The sequence below is a fragment of the Echeneis naucrates genome, chromosome 21 (genome assembly GCF_900963305.1).
Source record: "Echeneis naucrates chromosome 21, fEcheNa1.1, whole genome shotgun sequence".
In the NCBI taxonomy this organism is placed as follows: Eukaryota; Metazoa; Chordata; class Actinopteri; order Carangiformes; family Echeneidae; genus Echeneis; species Echeneis naucrates.
The window spans coordinates 781115-804718 of record NC_042531.1 but is presented as its reverse complement, the minus strand read 5'-3'; the positions used below and the strand labels follow the sequence as shown (position 1 = coordinate 804718).

Here is a 23604-nt window from a genome sequence, read left to right as displayed (position 1 = left end):
CGACAGCAGAGTTTGTTTTCGGATCAATCTTGTCTGTAAGCAGAACTCACTGAAGTGTGTCAGCTGTTGGTGAGATCTCACCCTGAACGACACACACGAGGAAACCTCAGATGGAGGACGCTGACCCCGGTCCCAGCAGGACCAGGACCAATAGGAATAAGGTTGGACGGTCCATCAGGACAAAGACTGACTTCACTGTGGGTTCAGTCAAACTGTTGCTGTTTTATAATCAACAACTAACACAAAAAAACAAAGACTTTAAAATGAACTGAAGGACGATGATCAGAGTCACACCTCAGATGTGCCTCAGCTGGTCCTGGTCCTGGTCCTGGTCCTGGTCCTGGTCCCGGTCCTGCAGGGAAGTGAAGACGGCAGAGTCCAACACTCTGAGACCTGCAGAGTTTGTTCATATAAGAGTTACATAAAAACGATTTCTGCATCACAGGCCTGCAGAAAACTGTGTGTGTGTGTGTGGATTTGTCCAATTACCTTTTTATTTGGAAGATCCGTTCAGCAGGTTAAAAAGTGGTTCGATTCTCTGCTCTGTGGGGAGTTTAACGGCGATCTGATGGAAACACTCAGCTTGGCTGAGAATCATTTAAATGCTCAGACAGATTTAAATGATGTAAAGAGCCAGTTTCTGTGGAGGGACACGGAGCCGCTGAGGTTTAAATCGTTAAATTTAAAGGGCGTTTGGTGTGTGATGCTGTGAAACACAGCTAAGTGCATTGATCTTTCAGCTGAACCTCGACAGGAGGTAAAACTGCCTCAGTGATGTGAAACTTCTGACTTCTACAGCAGTTACCTTTGATTTAAAGAGATGAATGGATGAATGTTGTTCAGATTATCAACGGTCTGCTGGATTTAAATGGTCTTTAGACTCATTCATGTGCCTGTATGAGTGCAATTAAAGTCAGAGCTGTAACAAATGAAAGAACTTTAATATCAGACAGATCTTAAATGATTTGGTCCAATGAACTTTAAAAAAAACTATCCCCCAGAATCCATGTGATGGAGCTTTTAAATAATTAAAGTTGGAGATTTCAATTTAAATGTTAGTTTGATCAAACTAAGCAGGCAAAATTTTTTTAATGCCTTTAGAGTCACATTAAGGCTTTTCTACTTTTTCATTTTTGAACTCTCCTCACATTCAGACTCATCTGATTCTGTCTGACTCAGTTCAGACTCTGTTCTCTGGAATCGAAGAGAGAAGCTCAGAAAACAAGAACTAAAAACACACTTTTCTTATTTCCTTATTTTCCTGATTAAAGCAGAATAGCCAACAAAAAGCTGCTTCAAAAAAGTCGACTTTTTCTGCAGCTCATTGTCTTTAAAATGTTTTTTTTAACCCACATTCATTTTCTCAGTAAAACCTTTCAAACTGAAGAGTCATATTAGAGTCAAAGTCTTTTCTGTGTTTGAAGGCTGATTCCTTCTTTTGCTTATTGACTTTGACTTTCTTTGTTTCGTTCAGCATTCCCTGAGCAGACTTTCTTCTTTCTTCACGAAAACCCCCCAGACTCCAACACAACGACGACCCGGCTCCTTTAAAGGAGGAACTCCAGTCCAGCAGAGAGCTTTTCACTCAATCTGCTTGAATCCATTTTCTGCTCAGAAAGTAATAAAAGCCTAATGAGTGATGGAACATCGTGTCCCCTGAGCAGGACGAGGACTGATGGACGCACAATGTGACCCGAGCTGTCAGAAACAACACAAAATATCTGAAAAATGACACAAACTCCAACAAAAATCATGTAAATTTGTTTTTTTTTCCTCCCGAAGAGCCGAGATGAATCCATCAGTCTTCTTCAGTGTTCATCAGAACTCAATCAGCAGGCATCAAGGAGGAACTTTACTGTCACTGCCGACGTTTACTGAGCTGATAAATCACTCAGTTTTCGACAGGTGACATTCAGCTGCAGACATCAGAACTTTAGTTGGCTGTCTCGACTGAACCACATTAAAAATATTGATGCTTTATATGGAGACTTCAGCAGCTGCAGGTGGAGACATTGCTGTTCGTCCTAACGACCCATGAACGCCACATTTCTGCTGTGTGTGTGACTGACTGACTGACTGACGGCTTCAGGAGATCATACAGATACAGATCAGCTCAAACAGTCTGGAGATAAAACATCTTCTCTTCTCGGAGGCTGAGTTTGGTCTGCAGGCTGTTTCCCTTCGGGAGGCGGTGGGGGGGTTTGAGGTTTTAACGGTTTTAACGGTTACTGAACTGGAACACAACAGACACACCAACAGTTGATGTAATCAGACTGTCCTCTCAGAAGAGTTTTCTGCCTCCCATGGACGACCATCTGGGGGGACGAGGATCACTGTCAAATCTGGATCTGTGAGTCCAGATTAGCAGTAACTCAGTCCGGCTCCACAGAGACCTGCCCTAAATTCAGACAATCACGTGATGAAGGCTCCTCCTCATCATCATCATCATCATCGGTGTCAGATTGAGCCACGTTTACAATGAAAACACGAAAAAGTCAAATAAAAAGGTAATTACTGAAAATAATCTGAGCCCAGATTAAACCCAGCGGATTAGAACACAGACTGACTCTGGATACAGACAGTCAGCTGGAGATGGTAAAGGACAAATATCCTTGACACACACACACACACATTGATCAGCCTCTGAAAACATTAAGAGAAGCAGGAAAACACAGATAAGAGCGAGGGATGAAGATGATTTGAGATTTAGCACCAGATGAACCGTGGAGATAAATATTGAGTCAGCAGGAGGCAGATAAAGAGGGCAGAGCGTTCTCCTTCACACATAAACAACAACAACAACAAAAAATCACACACGGACTTCATCTGAAGACAAACACCTGAAGGACACCTCAGGGACACGTGAAGGACACCATGACGACGGTGGACAGACAGATGGAGGCTGCTTCAAAATAAAACCATAAATAAGACAGTGAAAGCGTTCCCAGACGAGGAGCAGGGAGACGGTCCGAACAGTACATAATGGGTCCGTCCTCTCGTAAAGGACAGAACTTTGTCAGCCTGACAGTGACATCAGTTCCATCAGCACTTCAGCCGGTCACAGAAAACATCTAATACAGTTAGACGGTGTATTTTATCTCCAAGCTGCAGCTGCACGATGCGGTCCGTTGACCCCCCTGGTGGAAAACCGGTCCAACAGTGTGAAGTGTGTATTCAGAGTTGTGTGTTTCCTTTGTGGTGCTGAACAAACATTGTGTGGTTTTAATCAGTTTGATCTTCCAAATCCAGCTGGACTCGCTGTAGTCTGGGTGGTCCTGGACCACCAGGACTCATCCTGATGAAAAAAAATCATCACATCATGAAGCCAAATTTAAACTCCTAGTGTGTCTGGATGCCCATCTTCTTCCTGAAGGAAGTGGACCTTCATGTTTCCTGGTGATGTCCCGGGTCCTGGTCCTGGTCCAGGTTCTTCTGTTCGTCATCAGTTTCTTCCAGCAATCCTGAACCGCTTTGAGGTGTCAGGCCAGGAGTCAAAAACAAGATGGCCGACAGACAAATTACAAATTGGTGGATGACCCCGCCCCCACCCTCCCTGGGCTGGCATTGGCTCCAGCTTGATGGGCAGCTATTTTAACGGTCCCATTTTCCCACACAGATCAAAAATGATTTGTGCGTTAAATCACATTATTATTAATTCTTTTGGAGATTCAGTGAAAATTTGAGCAACCGTCTTGAAAAGAGGGCGAGCGAGGCAGAAAAGACACAAAGAGAGAGAGAGAGAGAAAGAACAAACCAATGAGGTTCAAGGGAGAGAGAGACCCTGAGTACACAGAGAGAGAGAGAGAGAGAGAGAGAGCGAGCGACCCTGAACAGAGAGCGAGTGAGCACCGGGGACTGCAGGGAGAGAGAGGCTGCAGCTCATTCAGCTGCTGATCCTCTTTGAGGGAAATTCAACTCTCCGACTCGAGAACCTGAAACCACAGGAAGCTTCTGACGGCTGAACGTCCTCAGAGACAGGACACCCCCCTCTTCCTCCTCCTCTTCTTCTTCCTTCAGGAAGTGAGGCAGGAGACAAAAGGACCTGAAGGAGGACCGGTCCAGGTCTGTGGAGGTTCAGGAGGGAAAAGGAAGAAAGAAGAAGGATTACAAAGATCTGTGGAGGGAAGACATCGTGTTTGGATGTAGAGGAACGTTTCAGGACGTTCATGTCAGTGTGTGTGAGAGAACGGTGGGAAAGTTAAAGCAACACACACACACTCAGACATAATCATGTTGATCATCGATCTTCATCGGCTGCCATCGCACTTTCAGGAACAGGACGAGTTGAGCCCACACAATCAGGACGCTCTGGGATTTCCACACACATTCATGAAGATACACACACACAAACACACACACTGTGGTGATGTGTGTGCAGGTGTGTAGTTCAGTGTGAGCTCACCTTAACATGTGACAAGAAAATCTGAGAAAAGTTTCACAACCAAAAGAGAGTCAAAGACTGAAAGCAAAGATGTGACGGTTTGAAGAGACGGCGTCCCCGCTGTCAGGTGACCAGGTGAGTCCAGACTGTCGGGACAGGAACCAGAAATGGATTTTTACAGTTCAGAGCTTTTCCTTTGCTGTTTTGTGTGACGGTATAAACCACGCACTTTAATTTGAATTCATCCGTCTTTTGTCCTCTGAGACTGAGCAGCTGCTCTTTTTGTCGGTGGAATCAGGATGTCTCCGTCTCTTCCTTTGTGGAGCTCGTCGTCTCTCCTTTGATCCTCAGATGGTCTGAAGGCTCAGAGTTTCCTCTGAGACGATGAGGTGAAGACAAGACGACGAGCGATTCGCCCGGCGCTGAGCGATGACCGGGCTTCCCTGGTCTTATTTCCTGCTCTGACCCAGTTGCCGGGCACCGCTCCTGAGGCGCCTCTGTGACGCCGTTCATCGAGCTGATATCATGAGCCTGCACGATGGCAACATGTCAGAGCTGATTACCAACGCCGTCAGAGTCATCGCCACCCTGGGGGCCGACCCCAGGCCTCCAGGAGGGCTGGAGGACGGTGGCCTTCATGCAACGAACTCTGGGTGTCACCGAAAGGACGCGCTCCGTGACTCCATGGACTCACAGTTGGGGAACTGGTCGTACCGTGGCGGCAGCAAGGACGAGGGTGGCGGGATTTACGAGTCTCAGTGCTCTCCTGATGAGATGGCGATGGAGAAGAACTGGGCAGCGCTGCTGATTTTAGTTGTCATCGCCGTAACTGTCATGGGCAACATCCTGGTGATCCTGGCGGTCTCGCTGGAGAAGAAGCTGCAGAACGCCACCAACTATTTCCTGATGTCACTGGCCGTCGCCGACATGCTGCTAGGCATTCTGGTCATGCCCGTCTCCATGGTGACCATTCTCTACGGTAAGCTGTAGGTGACACTGATGTTGGTTTGTTGTTGCCCTCTGGCGGGGTCGGTCTCTGGTCTCTGGGGGTTCAGGTAAACATGTCAACACACAGACGGGTCCATCAGAGTCCACGTTGTTGGACCTGGGCCGATGAAATCCACCATGTTTGTTTGTGTCACCTCCAGTTTCAATAACGCACCAGTCAGATATAAACAGACATGACAGGCGTCAATCATGTTGTTCTTATATCGTCATAAAAAGATGCAGCTGTTTAGAGTTAAAGGAATTAAAATTTCATTTTTACAACATGAAGAGAGAAGACATAAGTCTCAGTCTGAACTTCATGTCATCGCTGGAGGAGAAGTCAGGAGGTCATCCGTCCTCTGGGGATCATGAATGTCACCATGAAATCTCACGTTAGTCCAGGTTCAGGATTTGAATGTGGACCTGGATTGACCTCCCTCCCTGGAGTGCTGTCCTGAGCTGGGTAATAAATCCTTGAAGTGTGTCGCTCTCCTGCCGCGTCCTGCATTACTCTGTTTATCTGACACACACACACCTTCCATCGTTTCCAGCTGATCCCTGCTCTCAGAGCGTCCATTCTCTGGAAATGTCACACTCTGACGCTCACATATGCATTTTTAAACCTTAAGTAGAAAATTCATTTGCATGAGAACAAGTGTCATAGATTAGTTGGAGGAAAAAGTGTTTCCACACAAGCGACCCGAGGTGCTTACAGCTCGCCGTCCTCCATCTTTAATGAGCAGACAAGAGAACTCATTAGTCACGCCGACACCAAACACACAATTTACTTCATGATGTTGTTACACAGCTGGCATTGTTTCAGATCCATTTACTGACTGTGGGGGTGAGAGAGCTGACGGGGGGGCTTTATCTATGCCTTAACTAATGTCACAGGTTAAATGGGGCGGTGACATGGTGGAAGGTTATTGATTGGCTTGTGTTTGCCGTCACTCAGTTTGAGGAGATTCAATTATCACTGAGCTCGATAAAAAAGCTGAGATCTCAGCTGACGACATCTTAGGAGCAGTAGCACATCAGCTGGTCTTCAGAGCTGTGATCAGATCTGGATCAGTCTCTGACTCCTTCTGTGTGTTCATCCGTCCATTCTCATCCTCCATCTTTGTGACGTCTGGAGTCACGTCTCTACATCGGGCGCTCCTATTGGCTCCGCTGGATGATGTCACAGCCAATCAGAGAGTCTGTGGATCAGTCCTGTATGTTTCTGAGCTGATCGTGTTGACAGAGCAGAACTCCTGATCAGATCACATTGGCCTGCAGGCCGATGACCTCTGACCTTTAAAAGCAGCAGATATCATCATGTTTCAGTGTTGGGGTTTGGGCTCTCTGGGGTTTTTTTTCACCTCCGTGCTGTTTCAGGACACCGTCCAGTGCAGCAGATAAATATCAGCTCAGCAGCTAAAAGCTGATCCGCTCTGGTTGATGTGTTTGTCTGTCTGCTGGTAACGATGTAGAAATCCAGTTTGATTCCACAGACCTATTTAGCTGAGACAGAGTTCAGGTGTCGTGGGAAATTTGGGATTAATTCTATACCGAGGCCGAGTGGACAGAGCTGGTTTTATTTTACATGAAAGAACCTTTCCCAGCGTGAGGTTTTAATTTTGTCTCCTCCTCCGTGCCTTGTTTTCGTCCTCGTCTCCAGAGATGAGCTGTCATAACAGAGTTGACAGACTGAGGCGTCTCCTCACCTTAAAATCCCCCTGATGCCTCAAACTGCTCCAATAACTTTGGTCTCACTTCAGTAGAACTTGGACCCAAGATATTAGGAGACATACACTTTATTTAATCCACATCTGAAAACAAATGAGTCATCGCTTCCTTTGTTTCCTCTGGAGAGACAGCTTGTCTGGATCTGATGGTTTATTGGTTGTGTTTGACTCTGACTTCGGTCAGCAGGCAGCAGATTTGGATGTCAACATAAAAATGATTTGGGCAATTTGTCACATTTGTGACATTTATTGGCAAATGTCAGCAGAATTAACTTCTGTGAAGTTAAACTGACTGAAGAGTGAAAACAGACGTGACAGACGTGACGGAGTCCTTCAGAGAAACTAAGTTAACTTAAAATCTTTCACAACAAACACACAAATAGAAACTTGAGATGTTGTCATCCATCATGTTGGAGGTTGTGGGGTTAATTAGTTGCTAAAAGAGGATTTTCAAATTTGACTCTGTCCGTCTGAGTTTGTGGTTTCATCACGAAACACGCAGCCGTCAGCGAGGTCAGACTGTGTCAGAGGCTCACTGCTAAATGAGAGACTGTTAATCAGGGAGGTTATTGAAACTTCAAATTCATTTTAGTCCAAGTAACGAACACGGCCGCAAATTAAAGAAGAAAACAGCTCACTTATACTTTCCCTCCACAACAACTTGATGTGATGACGAAGGTTTGTGGACAGGCCAGATTTGGGTTCAGGGAACTGTCCTGGTCTGGGATCAGTGATGATGGTGCTGCTTTGAAGAAATCAGTCGGAGACTCTTTGTGGACTTGTTGTGTCTCCAGAGACGCTTTTGGCTTCCACGGTCAGTGGTCTTAGTCATAGACTGTCTTTGGACGAAAATACTGACCATCAGAGGCTCAGTCAGACTGTATTGAAGTCTATGGGAAAATGAGCCTCCTTCTCCCTGATTTATTAGCTCAGTGAACATACTGGGCGTGATGTCAGCGAGCGTCGTCATGGAAACATGCAGGACATTTTCAGACAATGCTTTAAAGGTTGCAGGACTTCCTCCAGTCGGATAAATGTTCTCTTATTGTGAAAAACCTGGCTGACTGTGTAGCTGTAGGGTCTTTAGGTTTCAGCTGGAAACGTGCCGAAAGGCAAATTTCTTCACTTATGAGGAGAGAAGTATTGTTGTGTTTGTGCTGAACTGATGCAGTGAAGGAGCATCCACCTCGTTCACCTGCCGCACAAATCAACACAACTCCATGAACCTGAACGACTTCTGGACCAAGCAAAGAAGTCAGCTCCCTGTAAGAATCCAGATAATGCTGGTTCAGGTCTGAGCCTTCATTGAAATGATAAAAAAATGTTTCCATCAGAAACATTTAAACGTTCACAGTCGTTTTCAAATAGGACAGACGGGATTAATCATTTCCTGCCGTATAAAGAAAACAATAAACCACCTTTATCTGTTTTTACCATGAAATGTTTGTGATTTTTAGAATAAAAAACATACAACTGATAGTTTTTTGTGTTCAAAGGTTAATACAGTGTCAGAATGAAGAAGAGTTACATTATGATGGTGCAAACAAATCAGAAGGATGAAAAAGCTCCCAGTTAAACTCTACCCCCCCCCCCCCCCCCCCCACGTAACCTGATTACCCAGAAACAATCCTGATGCGTTGATCACGTTATTCTTAGATCTTAATAAGGGATTATCATGTTCTTAATTATTCTTAGTCTTAATTCTTCAATCCTGTTTTCGGTGTCCTGTTTCTGCCATCAGATCTCTGCTGAAGGGAAGCTGTTTTCCTTCAGCATAAAGAACCCCCCCGGGGGCCCGTAGAGGCTCAGGCTCCATTAGTCACACTGAAAGACTGAGGACTTTTGAGGACACGGTCTTTCAGTCTCCCCCGGTTTGCCCGCTCTGATCTCTGGTCCCGGTCCTGGTCCTGGTCCTGGTCCAGTCCCTGCTGCTGGTTACAGCCACACTGACTCTTGTTGTGTGGATTTCTGTAGATCCTTCCTCTCCCTCCCCCGGAGGCTTTAGTTTCAGCCGGTTGATGCCCTCCCTCTTACTGACTTGACGACTAAGCGATGTCTGTCCTACTCCGTCACTCCTGTCGTCCTCTCAGGGGATGTATACACAAAGACGACAAACACAGGAGGCCCTCGGGTTTCGTCCTCTTTCTTTAGACGGGCAGCAGCACGACAAGATTTACTTAAAAGATTAAGCCGATTTCTCTGTGATTCATTCTCGAATTAAATCCACTTCACTTCAAGTACTCGTTAAGTTTTTTAAAAAAGATGATTTTCATCAAACTGTTCTTTATTTACGCCCTTCATGTGTTTTAACGAGACCCTGACGCCACCTCTGAACTTTCTTGTCATCCTTTGATTTGATTCTCCAGTTCATTAACAGACTCACCTTTCCCCTCGATGGACATCACTAAAACCTTAAATTTGTCTTTTGTCCAAACCCATAAAAACACAGGACAGTCTAAAATCCTCCTGTGATCCTCCTCTGACAGCGGCCGTATTTCCCGACACACTGACAGGTTTGAACGCAGCACTTTGTTCTGAGTTTCACAGCTTTCAGTCCAAAACCGATAAAAGGACATTTAAATGTCAAAGAAGTCAATCAGCCTTTTTTCAAACACTTCTATTCCTCCGACAGAAGAAAGAAGTTCGTTTTTCGACATCAGTCAGACTCCTTAATGAGCTCAGATGTTTCTGCAGGCTGACGTTAGTTAGCATAGCTGTTTCTTAAGGACAGAGTGGGAGACCTTCTAGCATTACTTAGCTAAACTGTTGGTTGGTTAAATTGAACCTGATGGATCAGAGCTGTGGTCCGTCAGGCCTCAGTTCTCCGGTTTCTGATTTATTTTAGAGGTTGCTAGGCAACAAGAGTCCCCCAGCACTAATGGTTGGAACAGTTGGCGAGCAACAGAAACATTTTCCAGAGACCAGATCTCGATAGACCTGGTCTGAAGATGGCTAACATGAGTTAGCTCAACGCTAACCTGAGCTTCATGGAGAAACTGGCTGAATCTGGAGTGTTAAAGATGGAGTCCGAGGACTGACGGCAGCTCATTAACGTCCCGTCACGTACGAGTCAACCGTCCACATGTCCACTCACGATCAAGAGCAGAAGAAGAGGCGCGTCTGTGCCTCTGAGTGCTCGACCTACTTTTGGAGCTTTAACTGAACTAAAACATGAATATTTATGTTGATGATGTCAGAGTTGTGTTCTGTAACAGGAAGATCACCTTCTCAGGGATCAACATCAAATGGAGGGTTCTGAAGTCCGGGATTTCTCAGGATTTGTGATTTGAGGGTTGTGAAGTGAGGGTTTGGAGTCTGAATCAGCAGAGAGAAGAAACAGAAGAGCTGCCGCTCAAATTAAGCATCAGTGAACTTCATCTGACGAGGCGAGCCGTCATTTCAGCATTTGGCGTTCAGGGAACACTTATTCTGCCGTTTAGTGTTTTCCCTCCTGAACTAACCCTGTCAGGGCTCATCAGACTTCTGTAGTCTAATAATAGAAACAGAAGAAAATAGAGCAGAAATCTTCAAACCAGACCTCCAACAGGAAGTCGACTCCATGCAGGACAACCAGGACCTACACAGCGTTGGACATGTCGGACATGTTGGACAGTTGGACACTTCCTGTCCACAGAGCAGGAAGCTCTGACATAATAATTTCCTGATGGACCAACATCAAACTGCAGAGGTTGAACAGGTTAAAGAGATAAAACATGGCGGACGCAGCGTCTCATGTGTCTCTGCCGTCCATTTTAAATCACAGATAAAAACCCAGGACAGACTCTGGGGGGGCAGAGCTAGAGAGAGAGACCTCAGTGGGAAACAGTGTTCATCCATTTCTGCTCAACTGCATGAGATGGAGGAAATTTGTCTTTTTGTGAGTCTTCGATCGGCCAAATGACACACAAAGTCTGAGCAGAGGCAGCCTTCTTCCTCCTCCATGAGCAGCTAGAACCAAATGAAGCTGATGTAAATAAAAAGGGCAGAGTTATTATCAGGCCAGATGTCACGACGAGGCGAGAGGTCAGCATGTTATGAGAAGAAAATGTCAAAATAAGACAATAGACAGAGAAGAGATGGATACTCAGCGATGTCTCCGCGTTCTAGAAGAGATCGTTTCATTACAAACTATTAGATGTTTGAAATAGCTAATTAGAAAAACAGAAAGCCACAGGTCGCTAACACCAATCCAATTGTTGTATTTTCATTTTTATTTTGTTCAGAATAAAACACCCATATTTTGAAAACAGAGTTGGAGAGTTACTTTATTGTTGTGATGTAGCTAAACCACAAACTCTCATATCTGCTTCTGGAGACTTCTTTCTTTCTTCCTGAAATCTTTTCCCTCTCAGTCCGGAGAACTGTGCATCATTAATGTGGAATTATTAGGGCTGATGTTGACGCTGCCTCACCCTTTAATTTGGATCCAGCACATTTGCTTCAGTCTCACGGGAGGAAAAACTGTTCTGTCCCAGTCTGCTGCCGACAGCTTCTTCCCACAGACGTCTAAATGCTGTTTCATCATCTGAGGGGGGGGGTTTGTCTCCTGTGGGGGGATTAATGCAGTAGGTGTGCTACCTCTGTACCTTCCCCTGAAGACTGAGGTCATATTGTTTGTTTACTCTGTAATTGTTGTGATTAATAAGTTGATGAATTAAATGCAGAGTGTGCAGCACGAAGCTTTGAACGCTTTGAAAGTTTGCGTTTGCTGCTGGAAAGGAAAAGTATTCATGCACACAGACGGTGGAGTTTATTTCAGGTCTCAGTTTGCTTCGGGGGTCTTTAACTCTTGTTGCTGCTCCCTGCTGTGTCTTAGAGCATCTTTGTTTTGAAGAAATTTTGTTGTTAACATCTTTGTTTCGCTGAGAAAAATGAAAGAAATAATCCAAACCAGAAGGAAAGGACAGCTGTTCATCTTCGCGCTCACACTGTAATAATGAAATGTTAGAAAAATATGAAACACCCTCCCAGTTGGACAGGGCCTAGGTTCTGTTTAAAATGTGAGAACTATTACCAAGTATTTCTTAACTCATTCATTTAAGCTATAACTACTGGTGGTGCCTCCGTTAACTAATAAGAAGAATTATGAATGACTTCCTTTTAAAACTCTAGTCTCAGGGGTCCAGTCTCTGGTCTTGTCTGGTCTCCATTCCTTGCTGTAGCCCAGTCCATTGTTACCAATTAACCAATTAACTTCAGGTGCCCCTTCTGGGAATCGAACCGTAACCACAAATAGACTGAAGCAGAAATCATTAGGAATCAAAAATCTATTTTGAATCGAATCTAATTATGAGATAGTAAAAGATCCCCCCCAACGTAAACGAATGTCTACTCACAGGGAAGATCATGAATGCCTGGCTGCTCGTGAGACCTTAAAACAGTAATGGCCGCTTCGCTTGTTCCAGCGTTAAACAAAAAGCACGTGCACAACTTGAATGGAGACGTAGAGTGGCGACACGGAGCGCGAAGAGCCACCAGGGCGGGAAACCTCCCAGGGTTTTCCTGATCTCTGCCCCTGACCTGAATTAACGGGACAGTCTGGGCTACAAAGTCCATAAACCGTTTAGCTTTGAGCTAACGGTTCACATCACCGTGAGCAACACAAAGCCAGCGAGCGGCGCAGTGCTAACAAGGCTAATCGCTAGCTACGACATTTATTTAGCACTAAAACGGGCAGTTTAAGTTTATGAAACATCACACTGAACATATATTTACCTCTCATACATCCAGTTGGTCCCAATGTTAGTCACTGTTAGTCACAGCAGCTTCTCTCAGTTGTGTCCTCAAGCATTCAGGTGTGTTTTCACCCAGGTGACGTCTTCAGTCTAAGCCCCGCCCCTTCAGATCAACAGATTAAGATTGGCTAAATATTACAACCAACGAAAACAATAACTGACATTTTGCAAAGAGTGTATCAAGCATAAATGAACTCACATTAAATAGAGCTTTTAAACATTTACACAACACATTTATTTATTGTAAAACACCATGAAATTAATTTAAGCATATTTATAGAATGTGATGTAATCTTATTTATTTAATTTATCTGTCTGTCAGATATTTATGAACTGATAATCCATAGTATCCACAGGGCTACAAACACATCAACAAACATCTGCTGAGAAGCTGAGACCCTTTTTATTTTCTCAGCACATTCATGAGTTTCATTTAACGCCTCACTAAAGGAAACGCTGCGATGTATTCCCGGACAGTGAGGCCGACTTTCTCTTCCTCAGTTTTAAATCCTGCAGCTCATTTACATTTTGAGTAAAGATCCAGGAAAATGAACACAGCACCTGTTTCTGTGTCCACGTCCTCTGATAGAACCACAGCAGGATGGATTAAATATTCCCATCTGTCCTCCGGATCCCGGACGGAGCAGCTAATCCTGCTGCCCCTCAGACAGACCTGGTCAACGACTTTAGAGCCTCATTAGGGATTTTCTGTTCTGCTCCACAAACTCAGTATCAGCTGATTCTCTGCCACTCAGTTCAGACTCTGTTCTCTGTAATTGGGGACAGAAGCTCCGAAAACAAGAGCTAACTAAAAACACACATTTAAATGTATCCTATTGTCTGTGTTGATCTCGCTGTGTTTTTATTGCTGAAGCTTTTCATGAGTAAAGCAGCTAATTAAGTGTTCGGTGTTTTCCTCCAACTCTTTGTTTTTTGCACTGACCAGTTTTACAGCAGAGGCAATTAAGATGATAAAAAGTTCCCCGCAGCTCTGCACAGCACACAAAAACACACAAACAAAGAAATCAGCAGGTGAAAATTCTTGACGCTTCAGCAGGAAATTGTCTGAGCTGGACATCAGACAGGAAGGTGAGTCATCCTCTGAAGTGCCATGGCTGCCTCACAGGGTCGGCTGATTGTCAATTCAGATGACTCCATAATTGGAGGAGCAGAAGTCACATGACCCCGCTCAGCGGCGGTCTGGTCTCCATGGAGATGAAGAATGTGTCACGTCAGCGGAGAGAACAAAGACAGTAAAGGACTGAAGGTTTCACCTGATCTTCGGTTTTAGTTTCAGATCAGCTTAAAGCCTTCAGCAGTCTTTGTGTTTTCACCACACCTGGACTGAAGCTTCATTCTATCTACTGACCATCAGGGGCAGATTGTATTGAAGTCTATGGGAAAATGTCCCTCCTTCACCCTGATTTATTAACTCAGCAAATGAAATGATCTCTTCTTCTTTGTCAGTGCAGCAACAGACTGATGCCATTAGGTCAGACGAGCTACAGACGCTGTAATGTAATGACAGGACGAGACGGCGTCAGAGCGTCCCACACAGAAACAGATGAGATCAGTGTTGGACAGATGACGAATGTGGACTTTGTTTCCAGCTCATCGTCTCATCTTGTCATCTTGGAGGGTCAAAGTGTCTCACTGGTATATTTGTTGTTTTTCATTCAGAACCAACACGAACAATATACTCATTTATCTCATTTACCTGTTCCAAATGACTCGTCAGTGTTTGATTTGTGGTGAAAAGCTGGTTAAACTTGCATTGACCGACTTTTTGGCCACTTAGAAAAAACATTCACTTTAAGATGACGTGTGGTCTCTTTTTTTTACCCCCAGTTTGGTCTCCTCCAGTTCCTGAGAGAAACATTTACATTTTTAGCTTTTTGTGCTGCCCTTTAAGATGTTTCATCTTGAGTTCTAGGCCAGTAAGAATTTTTTTGTTATCAGAATAATATCTGATCTCAGGTTGTGAAGTGAATATTCGATCAGACGGATCAACTCTGACTTCACTGTCGCTGGTTTTCTCGTCTCGTTGTGCTGCAGTTAGATTTGTTTGAACTTCAGGCTGAAATTGAATCTTGTGATGGATGAAATCCGTCTGTTGGTTCGATTGACGTCAGCTCTGGTTGGATGAGGTCCTTTTTGCTCATTAGTAGCTGTGAGTTGGGGGACTCTCAGAGCTGCTGGTTTATTTGTCTGTTGTTGGTTTTCTGTTGAGTCGGAGGAATCATTAATCCAGACTCTCTGCTCTTAACGTTGTGTTATTATGTCTCTGTTGCGGCTGCAGCTCAACACACTGATTATCGTCATCGGGCTGCTGTTTGAGCAGCGACAGTCACTCAGACAGCCGTGAATTCACCAAGAGGCTTTTTAAGGTAACGACAAAGAAACCACAGAGAAGGAAGAGAAAACCAAACTGAAAACTGCTCTGGTCTCATTCAAAGAGAGACACTGAAGGATTTTCAGCTGAAGAGTAACGTCTGCAGAACAAAAGAGGAGTTTGATGGAAAAACTCCAGCTGCTCCATTCTTCACCACCAGCTCCTTTATTTAGCTGTTTTGTCAATAGTATTGTTTTGTCTTGTTCCATGTGTATTGACAGGAAGGAAAGCCGGTTCAACTTGTTTTATTCATCCAGTCAGAAAATGATTGTAGAGGATGATACCTCATCACTAAATCAAAAAACATCCAGTGTGATTTGATTTTATCCCATCGAGCCTCAGCTGGAGCTGATTCTGATGATGGTGAAATAAACTGACATATTTCATCTTCAATTTTTAGATTTCATTGCTGTATTGTTTTTCAAGCTCTCAGACTCAAATCAGCTATCTTGTTTATTTTGACAAAAATAAATATATAATATTTTAATAAAAATTAAAATCCGAAACCATCGTTTCTGATTAAAGGAGTTTCCCCCCAGGTTCCATTAAAACCTGCAGTTTAAGAGCAGATTAAGTTCCCCAGCTGCCTCTAAATTACAGTCAGATATTTGTTGACACGCTTCGCTGTCAGAGCTGCTGCAGCAGACACACAAAGCACCAATGAAAGGAGTGAAAGGTCGAGGATGAATCTGTGTCAGCAGGTGATCAGATGGTCCCCTCACGATGAACCTGAAGGAGCTCCGTCATCCTGCTCTGATGCCCATGAACTTTATGTTCAACGTTTCCCCTGAAATTCACATTTTCACTTAATTCCAGCTCATCTCGTGTTCTCCTACATGTTGGCACATGACACAACTTAAGGCTACTGAGTCGCAGTCGCAGAGTGAGCAACCCAAACAGAAAGTAGTCCAAGTTCCACAAAAGTTTACTGAAGAGCAGGCAGGGTCAAACATAAGGAGGCATTCCCAAAAAACAAAACTGAAAAGGGCAAGGCAGAGTTCCACAAAACCACAAAATAAAGCAGGAAGTCCTCGAACATAAAGCCTTTGACCTGACACACCTGACAGGCATGTATAAAAAGGTTGATCAGTCTGGGATAAATACAGCCTCCGCCCTCTGAGGATCGAGGTCTCACCTTTGTTAGACACAGGTGAAGGTCTTCAGGTCTGATCACAGCTGTTGGATGATTCAATGACAGAATGAAGAAGATCTGAATGATAAAAAATAAAGCCCTTTTAGAGCCCCACTAAGGCGTTTCTGCTCTGTGACTCATAATGACTCTCTTTCTGTAACAGGGAACAGAACAAGAACTAAAAATGTGAAAATGGCCCACAGAATGTCAGTCCTGTTGTGTTCGGGAAGAATTGCTCTGTCCATTAAAGGTGAGTCAGATTCAGACAAAGAACCTGAGAGGACAGAGTCCAACGGCTGCAGTGGCTGCTCATCAGCAGAGCGTTGATTTGTGCTGTTGGCTGTTTAATGTGGAGCTGAAAGACCGAAGAACAAAATGGAGCAGTGCGTCTGAAAAAAAGACCCCAAACTCAAAAACATCCCGTCCTCACTGCGTTTCCTCATAAAGTCTCCATTTTTTTAAGCATCATGTGACTGCGTTCACGTCAAACACTCTTCATTTTCCACCCTCTTCTCTCATGTTTTTTAATCATCCGTATCATCTCCTGTCTGTGCCGCCGCCTCAGGAGGACGAGTGTTCTACAGTAAAAAAAATGGCGACCAGCCGTCGACAAGCAGAACCACATAGTGGTACAACAGCTGAAGGTCACAGAAGATCAGAGCTTCGTTGATGTTCTGTGCTCAAACTAAAGCTGACTGTCGTACGCAGCAGTGGAGGTTCAGGATCGAGCCTCGGCTTACATACAGCTCAGCTTAGCACAATGAGCCACGAGCTGTTGTGGTTTATGTGGTTTATGTGCAGGGTGACCTGGCCACTCTGACCGCTTACTGAACATCTCCAATAAAGTCTGTTTTTCATCTCAAACCTTCAGAGTTTTACAGTCTGCTCGTCTCTGCCTTCCTTTGTGAGACTCGGCCTCCTGGGAGCTTGTTTTCCCGCTCTCCATTCTCCTATCAATTATTTTACATTGTTCTGGAACGTGCACACTTGGCGGTGAACGAGGCCTGAGCCTCCGCACTGATTTTGTTTTTTTTCTTCACCGCTTCGTATCGTGAGATATTTTTCTCTGGTGATCACAAACCAAATGTCACCTTCAGCTTCTGGCTCCACACAGAAAAACTTTGTGTTTGTCTTTGGTCTAATTTTGAGTTTCAACCGAATTTCCAGTTAAATCTGTGATCTGACCAGTCAGAGAGAGATCTTGGCATTGTCGCTCCCTCGCTGTTTAATAAATGGACTCCCTGAAAACTCCAGCTGGTCTGTGGTGGATTTTCATTTCACTTTCATTCTGCTGACAAATGATAATCTGATTCTGAAGCAGCTGAAGATGAAGAGATGATGAATAATTTAATGTACTGAAAGAGTTCGTATTGAGTGACAGCTCAGCTGCAGGATTTGATATCTGAAAGGTTCATCAGTGTGGTCACTGTCATGGTCACAGAGGATGAACCATCAACGCCTCAGTGTTCATTCTGTCGCTAACAAGAATCTTCTCCAGAAAACCCTGTTTCTTGTTTTTATTCAAATCTGATCAGATCTCTGATTTAATGTGCCGGTCTATAAATACAAACTCCTGGTCTGAACATGAAAAGGCTCCGATGGCCTAAAAGTTCAGGAGACTCCTGTGACTCTAAGGTGGACGAACAGTCTGGAGGTGTGGAGCTCTGAAAGCCGTCGACCACCCGGCTCAGTGTGTGACTCAGTCCACTCACACTGCGGTCACTCTGTAATTATCTTTGCAGAGGCAGCGAGTCCATAAAAACCTGCACAACCATGAAACCTAAACAACCTTCACCGGCTCTTCCTCAGAAACAAAATCAGATTGTTCTTATGTTGGTTCATTCAGAGAGAATTTGATATAAAGGCTGATAATAAAATGTTCCTGTCCTGTTGTTAGGCAACATTAAAGGTCACGGCTTCACTACAAAGACCAGAAACCTCCAGCGGCACGTCGACAGTCATATACAGCATTTACCTGAGAAGCTTCACATCAAGATGTTCTATTAATAAAGGCCAGGCCGCTTCCATGGTAACGGCTGCTGCGTTACTGATGTCATCCCGTCACAGCCTGTTGAATAACACCGCTCATGGGAAGAAACAGACTCCCATTTTATTACATTTTATTCTGTTAGAATTAAAGAAAACTGTTTAGCTGAAACTTGAAGTCAGTTTTGTGTCAGCAGAGAAAGTCCATACATTTTTACTCTGCTGTTTTAAAACAAATGATCCTGAAAAGCATTGTGGGAAATCAACTGATTGAGGCGTTTAACTTTCCCTTCCTTCCTGTCAGACTATGGGTGGCCCCTCCCGTCCAACCTGTGTCCAATCTGGATCTACTTGGACGTCCTGTTCTCCACGGCGTCCATCATGCACCTCTGCGCCATCTCTCTGGACCGATACATCGCCATACGGAACCCGATCCACCACAGCCGCTTCAACTCCCACACCAAGGCCCGTGTCAAGATCATGGCGGTGTGGACCATTTCAGTGGGTGAGGACACACACAGTTACAGATGTTGGTAAAAGGAACAGTCTAATGTTACGATCAGTCTGTGGTGACTTGAAGCTGTTGTTGTTGTTGTTGTGATAAAAAGTCTGAGTCAAGTCCTGGATTTGGATCTGCAGTCTGCAGCGTGCCGACATGTTCGGCCTGTCAGTGCAGCTGTGACGCTTAAATCATGAATACATGAGGTTCAGAAAAAGGCCGTTCTGTCCAGTTTTCCAGTTTGAAGACAGAGGTGACGTTTCTGATTCGGTATTATTTTCGGGGAACAATCAGCTCCTGATAATTGGCTTCTGGCTGTCTGGCTGTTTTCCAGCTGCTCAGATCAGCCAGCTCGATGAGCAGGAAATGTAATGAAGGGCTGCAGCTCGCCGGCGGAGCTGGAGGCAGATCAGCTCTGCCATTCACACTAAAAAGACAAACAGCAAGAAAATTCAGCTGCTCACATTTCAGTCAGAGATCTGCAGCAGCACAGAAACTTTCCCCTCAGCCGTCATAATTGACTTGTTTTTCTGGTTGTTAATGGGAAAGAGTTCACACGGAGATAATTCCGATGAGAATTACAGGGACACTGACTTTCCTGCAGCTGGCCGTGAGCCCGGCTCAGATTTTATCAGAGTAACGGAGGAACAGGACGTCGGCCCTGATTTCCAGCAGCTGTAACTCTGATCTATGGAAGATGAGACAAAAAACAACCTGCAGACAAACGTCAAAGTAACGAACAAACAGATTTGGAGCAGTTTCACGTCACTTTTGTTTGTTTGGGCCCTGGAGGTGAAAATGAGACACAACAGACCAAAGAGGCACACAATATCCATCACAAGAAGACACAGAGAGACACAAACGTTTCAAAGCTCAATGTGATGTCATCACGGGGGGCAGCAGGCCCCGCCCACAAGCCCATGACATCACTCCAGTATTTAATACTTTAATATGATTTATGGACTCATCATTCAGATGGGTGGAGTCCCGCCTTACCTGGACAGGAATCTGACCCATGATCCTTTGCTGCTTGTCATTTCCTGTCTCTCTCTCATTGTGGCTTTCACAATAAAGGTTCATTAATATTAATGGCTGTCATGTGTTGAAGTGCAGATTTTCATCTTGTGTTCATTTTGTCTCCTCATTGTTCATCAAACCCTCCGCTTCCTCCTTTTCCTCCTCCTCCTCCTCCCCCTCCTCTTCCTCTTCCTCCTCCTCCTCTTCCTCCTTTTCCTCCTCCTCCTCCTCCTCCCCCCCTCCTCCTCTTCCTCCTCCTCCTCTTCCTCCTTTTCCTCCTCCTTCCTTTCCTCCTCCTCCTCCTCCTCCTCCTCCTTCCTCCTCCTCCTCTTCCTCCTCTTCCTCCTTTTCCTCCTCCTCCTTTTCCTCCTCCTCCTTTTCCTCCTCCTCCTCCTCCTCTTCCTCTTCCTCCTCCTCCTCTTCCTACTCTTCCTCCTCTTCCTCCTCCCCCTCCTCTTCCTCCTCCCCCTCCTCTTCCTCTTCCTCCTCCTCCTCTTCCTCCTTTCCTCCTCCCCCTCCTCTTCCTCTTCCTCCTCCTCCTCTTCGAAAATTTCTTAAGCCTTATAAATTCTCTCCTACCTTTCAGGTTTCTTTTCCTTCCATCTTTTGTATTTAAAGCAGAGTGATGCCTTCAGGGACAGAAAGAAACAGGAGACGTACTAGAAACTGACAGGTTTCAGTGTCTGTGATGGAGCTCGCAGTCTTATCGGAGGAAACAGGATGCAGGAGCTGGTGGCAGCAAAGTCACCTCGACAGTGACATTTAGTTTAAGGCCAATAATGATGTTTCCTCTCTCTGAGTCGCAGACTGTTATGATGAATATTACAATAGTTTATTCTTCCAACACCTCCGTTTAAAAAAAACATGCTTATCTTCACATTCAGCCTGAATGTTATCGGCCTGCAGGTGTCCTGTAACCTGTAAACCAAAGTCAAAGGTCCATACAGTCTGAAGGTTAAAGGTTAAAAGTCAGTACGGTCTGAAGGTTAAAGGTCAATACGGTCTGAAGGTTAAAGGTTAAAAGTCAGTACGGTCTGAAGGCTAAAGGTCAGTATAGTCTGAAGGTTAAAGGTCAATACGGTCTGAAGGTTAAAGGTTAAAAGTCAGTACGGTCTAAAGGTTAAAGGTTAAAGGTCAATACGGTCTGAAGGCTAAAGGTCAGTATAGTCTGAAGGTTAAAGGTCAGTACGGTCTGAAGGTTAAAGGTCAATACGGTCTGAAGGCTAAAGGTCAGTATAGTCTGAAGGTTAAAGGTTAAAAGTCAGTGCAGTCTAAAGGTTAAAGGTTGAAGGTCAATACGGTCTGAAGGTATTTTGTTGTTGAAGTCTTTACGGGGAGAAAATGATCTCTTCACACAAATAACCAAATATACGGACATGAATTGTGGCAGCTGCTTCCGGGTTCTAACGCCTTCCTCATCTTCCTCCCTGCAGGGATCTCGATGCCAATTCCTGTGCTGGGACTTAGAGACCACTCCAAGGTTTTCAAAGATGGCAGCTGCTTCCTGACAGATAACAGCTTTGTCCTGGTCGGCTCCTTCGTGGCCTTCTTTGTGCCCCTCACCATCATGGTGGTCACCTACTTCCTGACCATCAGCGCCCTTCAGAACGAGGCCACCCTCTGCCTGGACCAGCTGGTCCCGCGGCCCAAATGGAGCACCACGTTCACCTTGAGCTTCTTACCGCAGACCTCACTGTCTTCAGAGAAACTCTTCAGACGCTCCATAAGCCGCGAGGCCGGTGGCAGAGGAAGCACCGGAGGCCTCAGCGGCGCCCGTGGGAGCGTGTCCGGCTCCCTGTTTGGACGCCGCACCATGCAGTCCATCAGCAATGAGCAGAAGGCATCCAAGGTCCTCGGGGTGGTGTTCTTCCTCTTCGTGGTCATGTGGTGTCCGTTTTTCATCACCAACGTGCTGGTGGTGGTCTGTGACCCGGCGCTGTGCAACGCGGGACTCATGGGAGGTCTGCTGAACGTTTTCGTCTGGGTCGGGTACCTGTCATCGGCGGTCAACCCGCTGGTCTACACGCTGTTCAACAAAACGTACCGCGCCGCCTTCCTGCGCTATGTCCGCTGTCAGTACCAGCCGGAGAGGAAGCCTTTGCAGCTCATCCTGGTGAACACCATCCCGCCGCTGGCCTACAGCTCCACCCAGCTGCCCCTCGACCACATCAGCAAGCTGCGAAATGGAGCAGTGCATCCAGGTGGTGAGGCGAAGGAGCTGCATCTACCTGGACAGGAAATGGAGATGTGTGGACCGGACAAAAGCCCAGAGGACAAGGACGAAAGCTGCGTTTGAAGGTCGATCCTGCACAGCTGGATCAGCTCAAACCTCCGTCTGGAGCAAAAGTCAAAGTGCCTCCCATTCCGTATTCATCAGTTCAGACAGTTTAGCCCAGGTCCAGTCCTCAGACCCGCCACTTCAGGGCCTGGATCAGTTTCCTTATTCCAGAAAAACACCTTCTGATGAGCATTTAGTCCAAAATGATGTCAATCGGTGCTCGTTTCATTCATGTGAATCTCTATGCTGTTTCTGCTCACTGCCAGGAGATGAGTCTTTTCATTGAGAATCGTTTGTCTGAAAGAGGAGGTGCCGGTCGGATCAGATGTGTGACATAAACAGACAACAAACTCATCAGAGAGAAGAGTGAAGAAGTCCACAGATCCTCCATCATGTTGTTTTCCTCTGCGGCTCAGCTGTATCGACCTCAGACTCACCAGCTCCACCTCCCATCAGGCCAGATTCGATCGGATCTTTGTGCCAGAGAGGGAGATCCCTGATGAGCTGCCAAAAAAAGGAGACATGCTGCTGCTGCTTCTGTCACAGAGACAAACTGAATAAATCTATATTTATATTTGTGAATTCAGGTGGATGATTGTTGACGGTAAAAAGGTTTTAAGGTTTTATGTAAAAGTGAGATATTGTGAAAAAAAAATTGTAAAACTTTTGATTGTGTCGATGCATAAATGTTTGTTCAGAACTGAGATTTGGTCAAAACAAAGCAGACAAATTAATTCACATCAGATGGATGAAAATAACACTGAAAAGTGGAGGTGTTGACTGATCCAGACCAAAACCAGGCCGGTGTTTGTGGACCAGGACAGAATTTGTACGGTGTTGAGGCGCTTTGAAAACCAACATTAAGAAGAAGAAGTCAAAGTCAGAAAACAAAGTCAGTCCACGTCCAAGACGCTGGTCGTCCCACAGGATCTGGTCAACGATGAGGCGTTGGGTTCCTGTAGCGGACCAAGACCAACTCCTGCTTCCAGCAACAGTTTCAAGGTAATGTAAGTCATGTAAGTCAATGTAAGTAATGTAAGTCACTTCAAGATCTGTTGACAAAAAGGCGAAAAAGCTGCAGCAGGTGAGTCAGTGGGCGGGGCTAGAGTCAGGTGAGGGAGTGAGGTCCCTGCAGGACAGAAGGGAGGGGCAGAGAACGAATGAGTGAATAAACTCACATGTTTTTACACGTTCTAAGTTTGGACAGTTTCAGCTAGTTTACTGCCATTTCAAGTCGTGATGCTAAGCTAAGCTAACCGGCTGCTGGTTTGACCTGCAGACTGATGTCACGCTGAACATCCACGTTTTTATGACCCAAAAGGAGAAATTCAGCTCTGAAAACTGAGTTCGTTCATCAGATAAACTAAACAAAGAACAAGGTTCAGTTTTCCATTTTTCACCTTTTGGATTAGAACTCAAACTTAAAACGCTCCATCTGGATCCACGCTGTCGTCACCGGCGGTGCGTTTT

The 23604-nt window shown here is 45.2% G+C and overlaps 1 protein-coding gene across 1 annotated transcript; it reads left to right on the top strand.

The window, feature by feature from the left end:
• The first annotated feature begins 5161 nt into the window (after positions 1–5161).
• htr2aa (5-hydroxytryptamine (serotonin) receptor 2A, genome duplicate a) lies at positions 5162–22348 on the top strand. The gene is made up of 4 exons (XM_029530847.1): positions 5162–5360; positions 18645–18845; positions 21290–21608; positions 21675–22348. Exons 1-4 carry the CDS (start codon positions 5162–5164, stop codon positions 22150–22152), a joined length of 1197 nt encoding a protein of 398 aa, XP_029386707.1. The 3' UTR covers positions 22153–22348.
• Positions 22349–23604: the final 1256 nt, after the last annotated feature.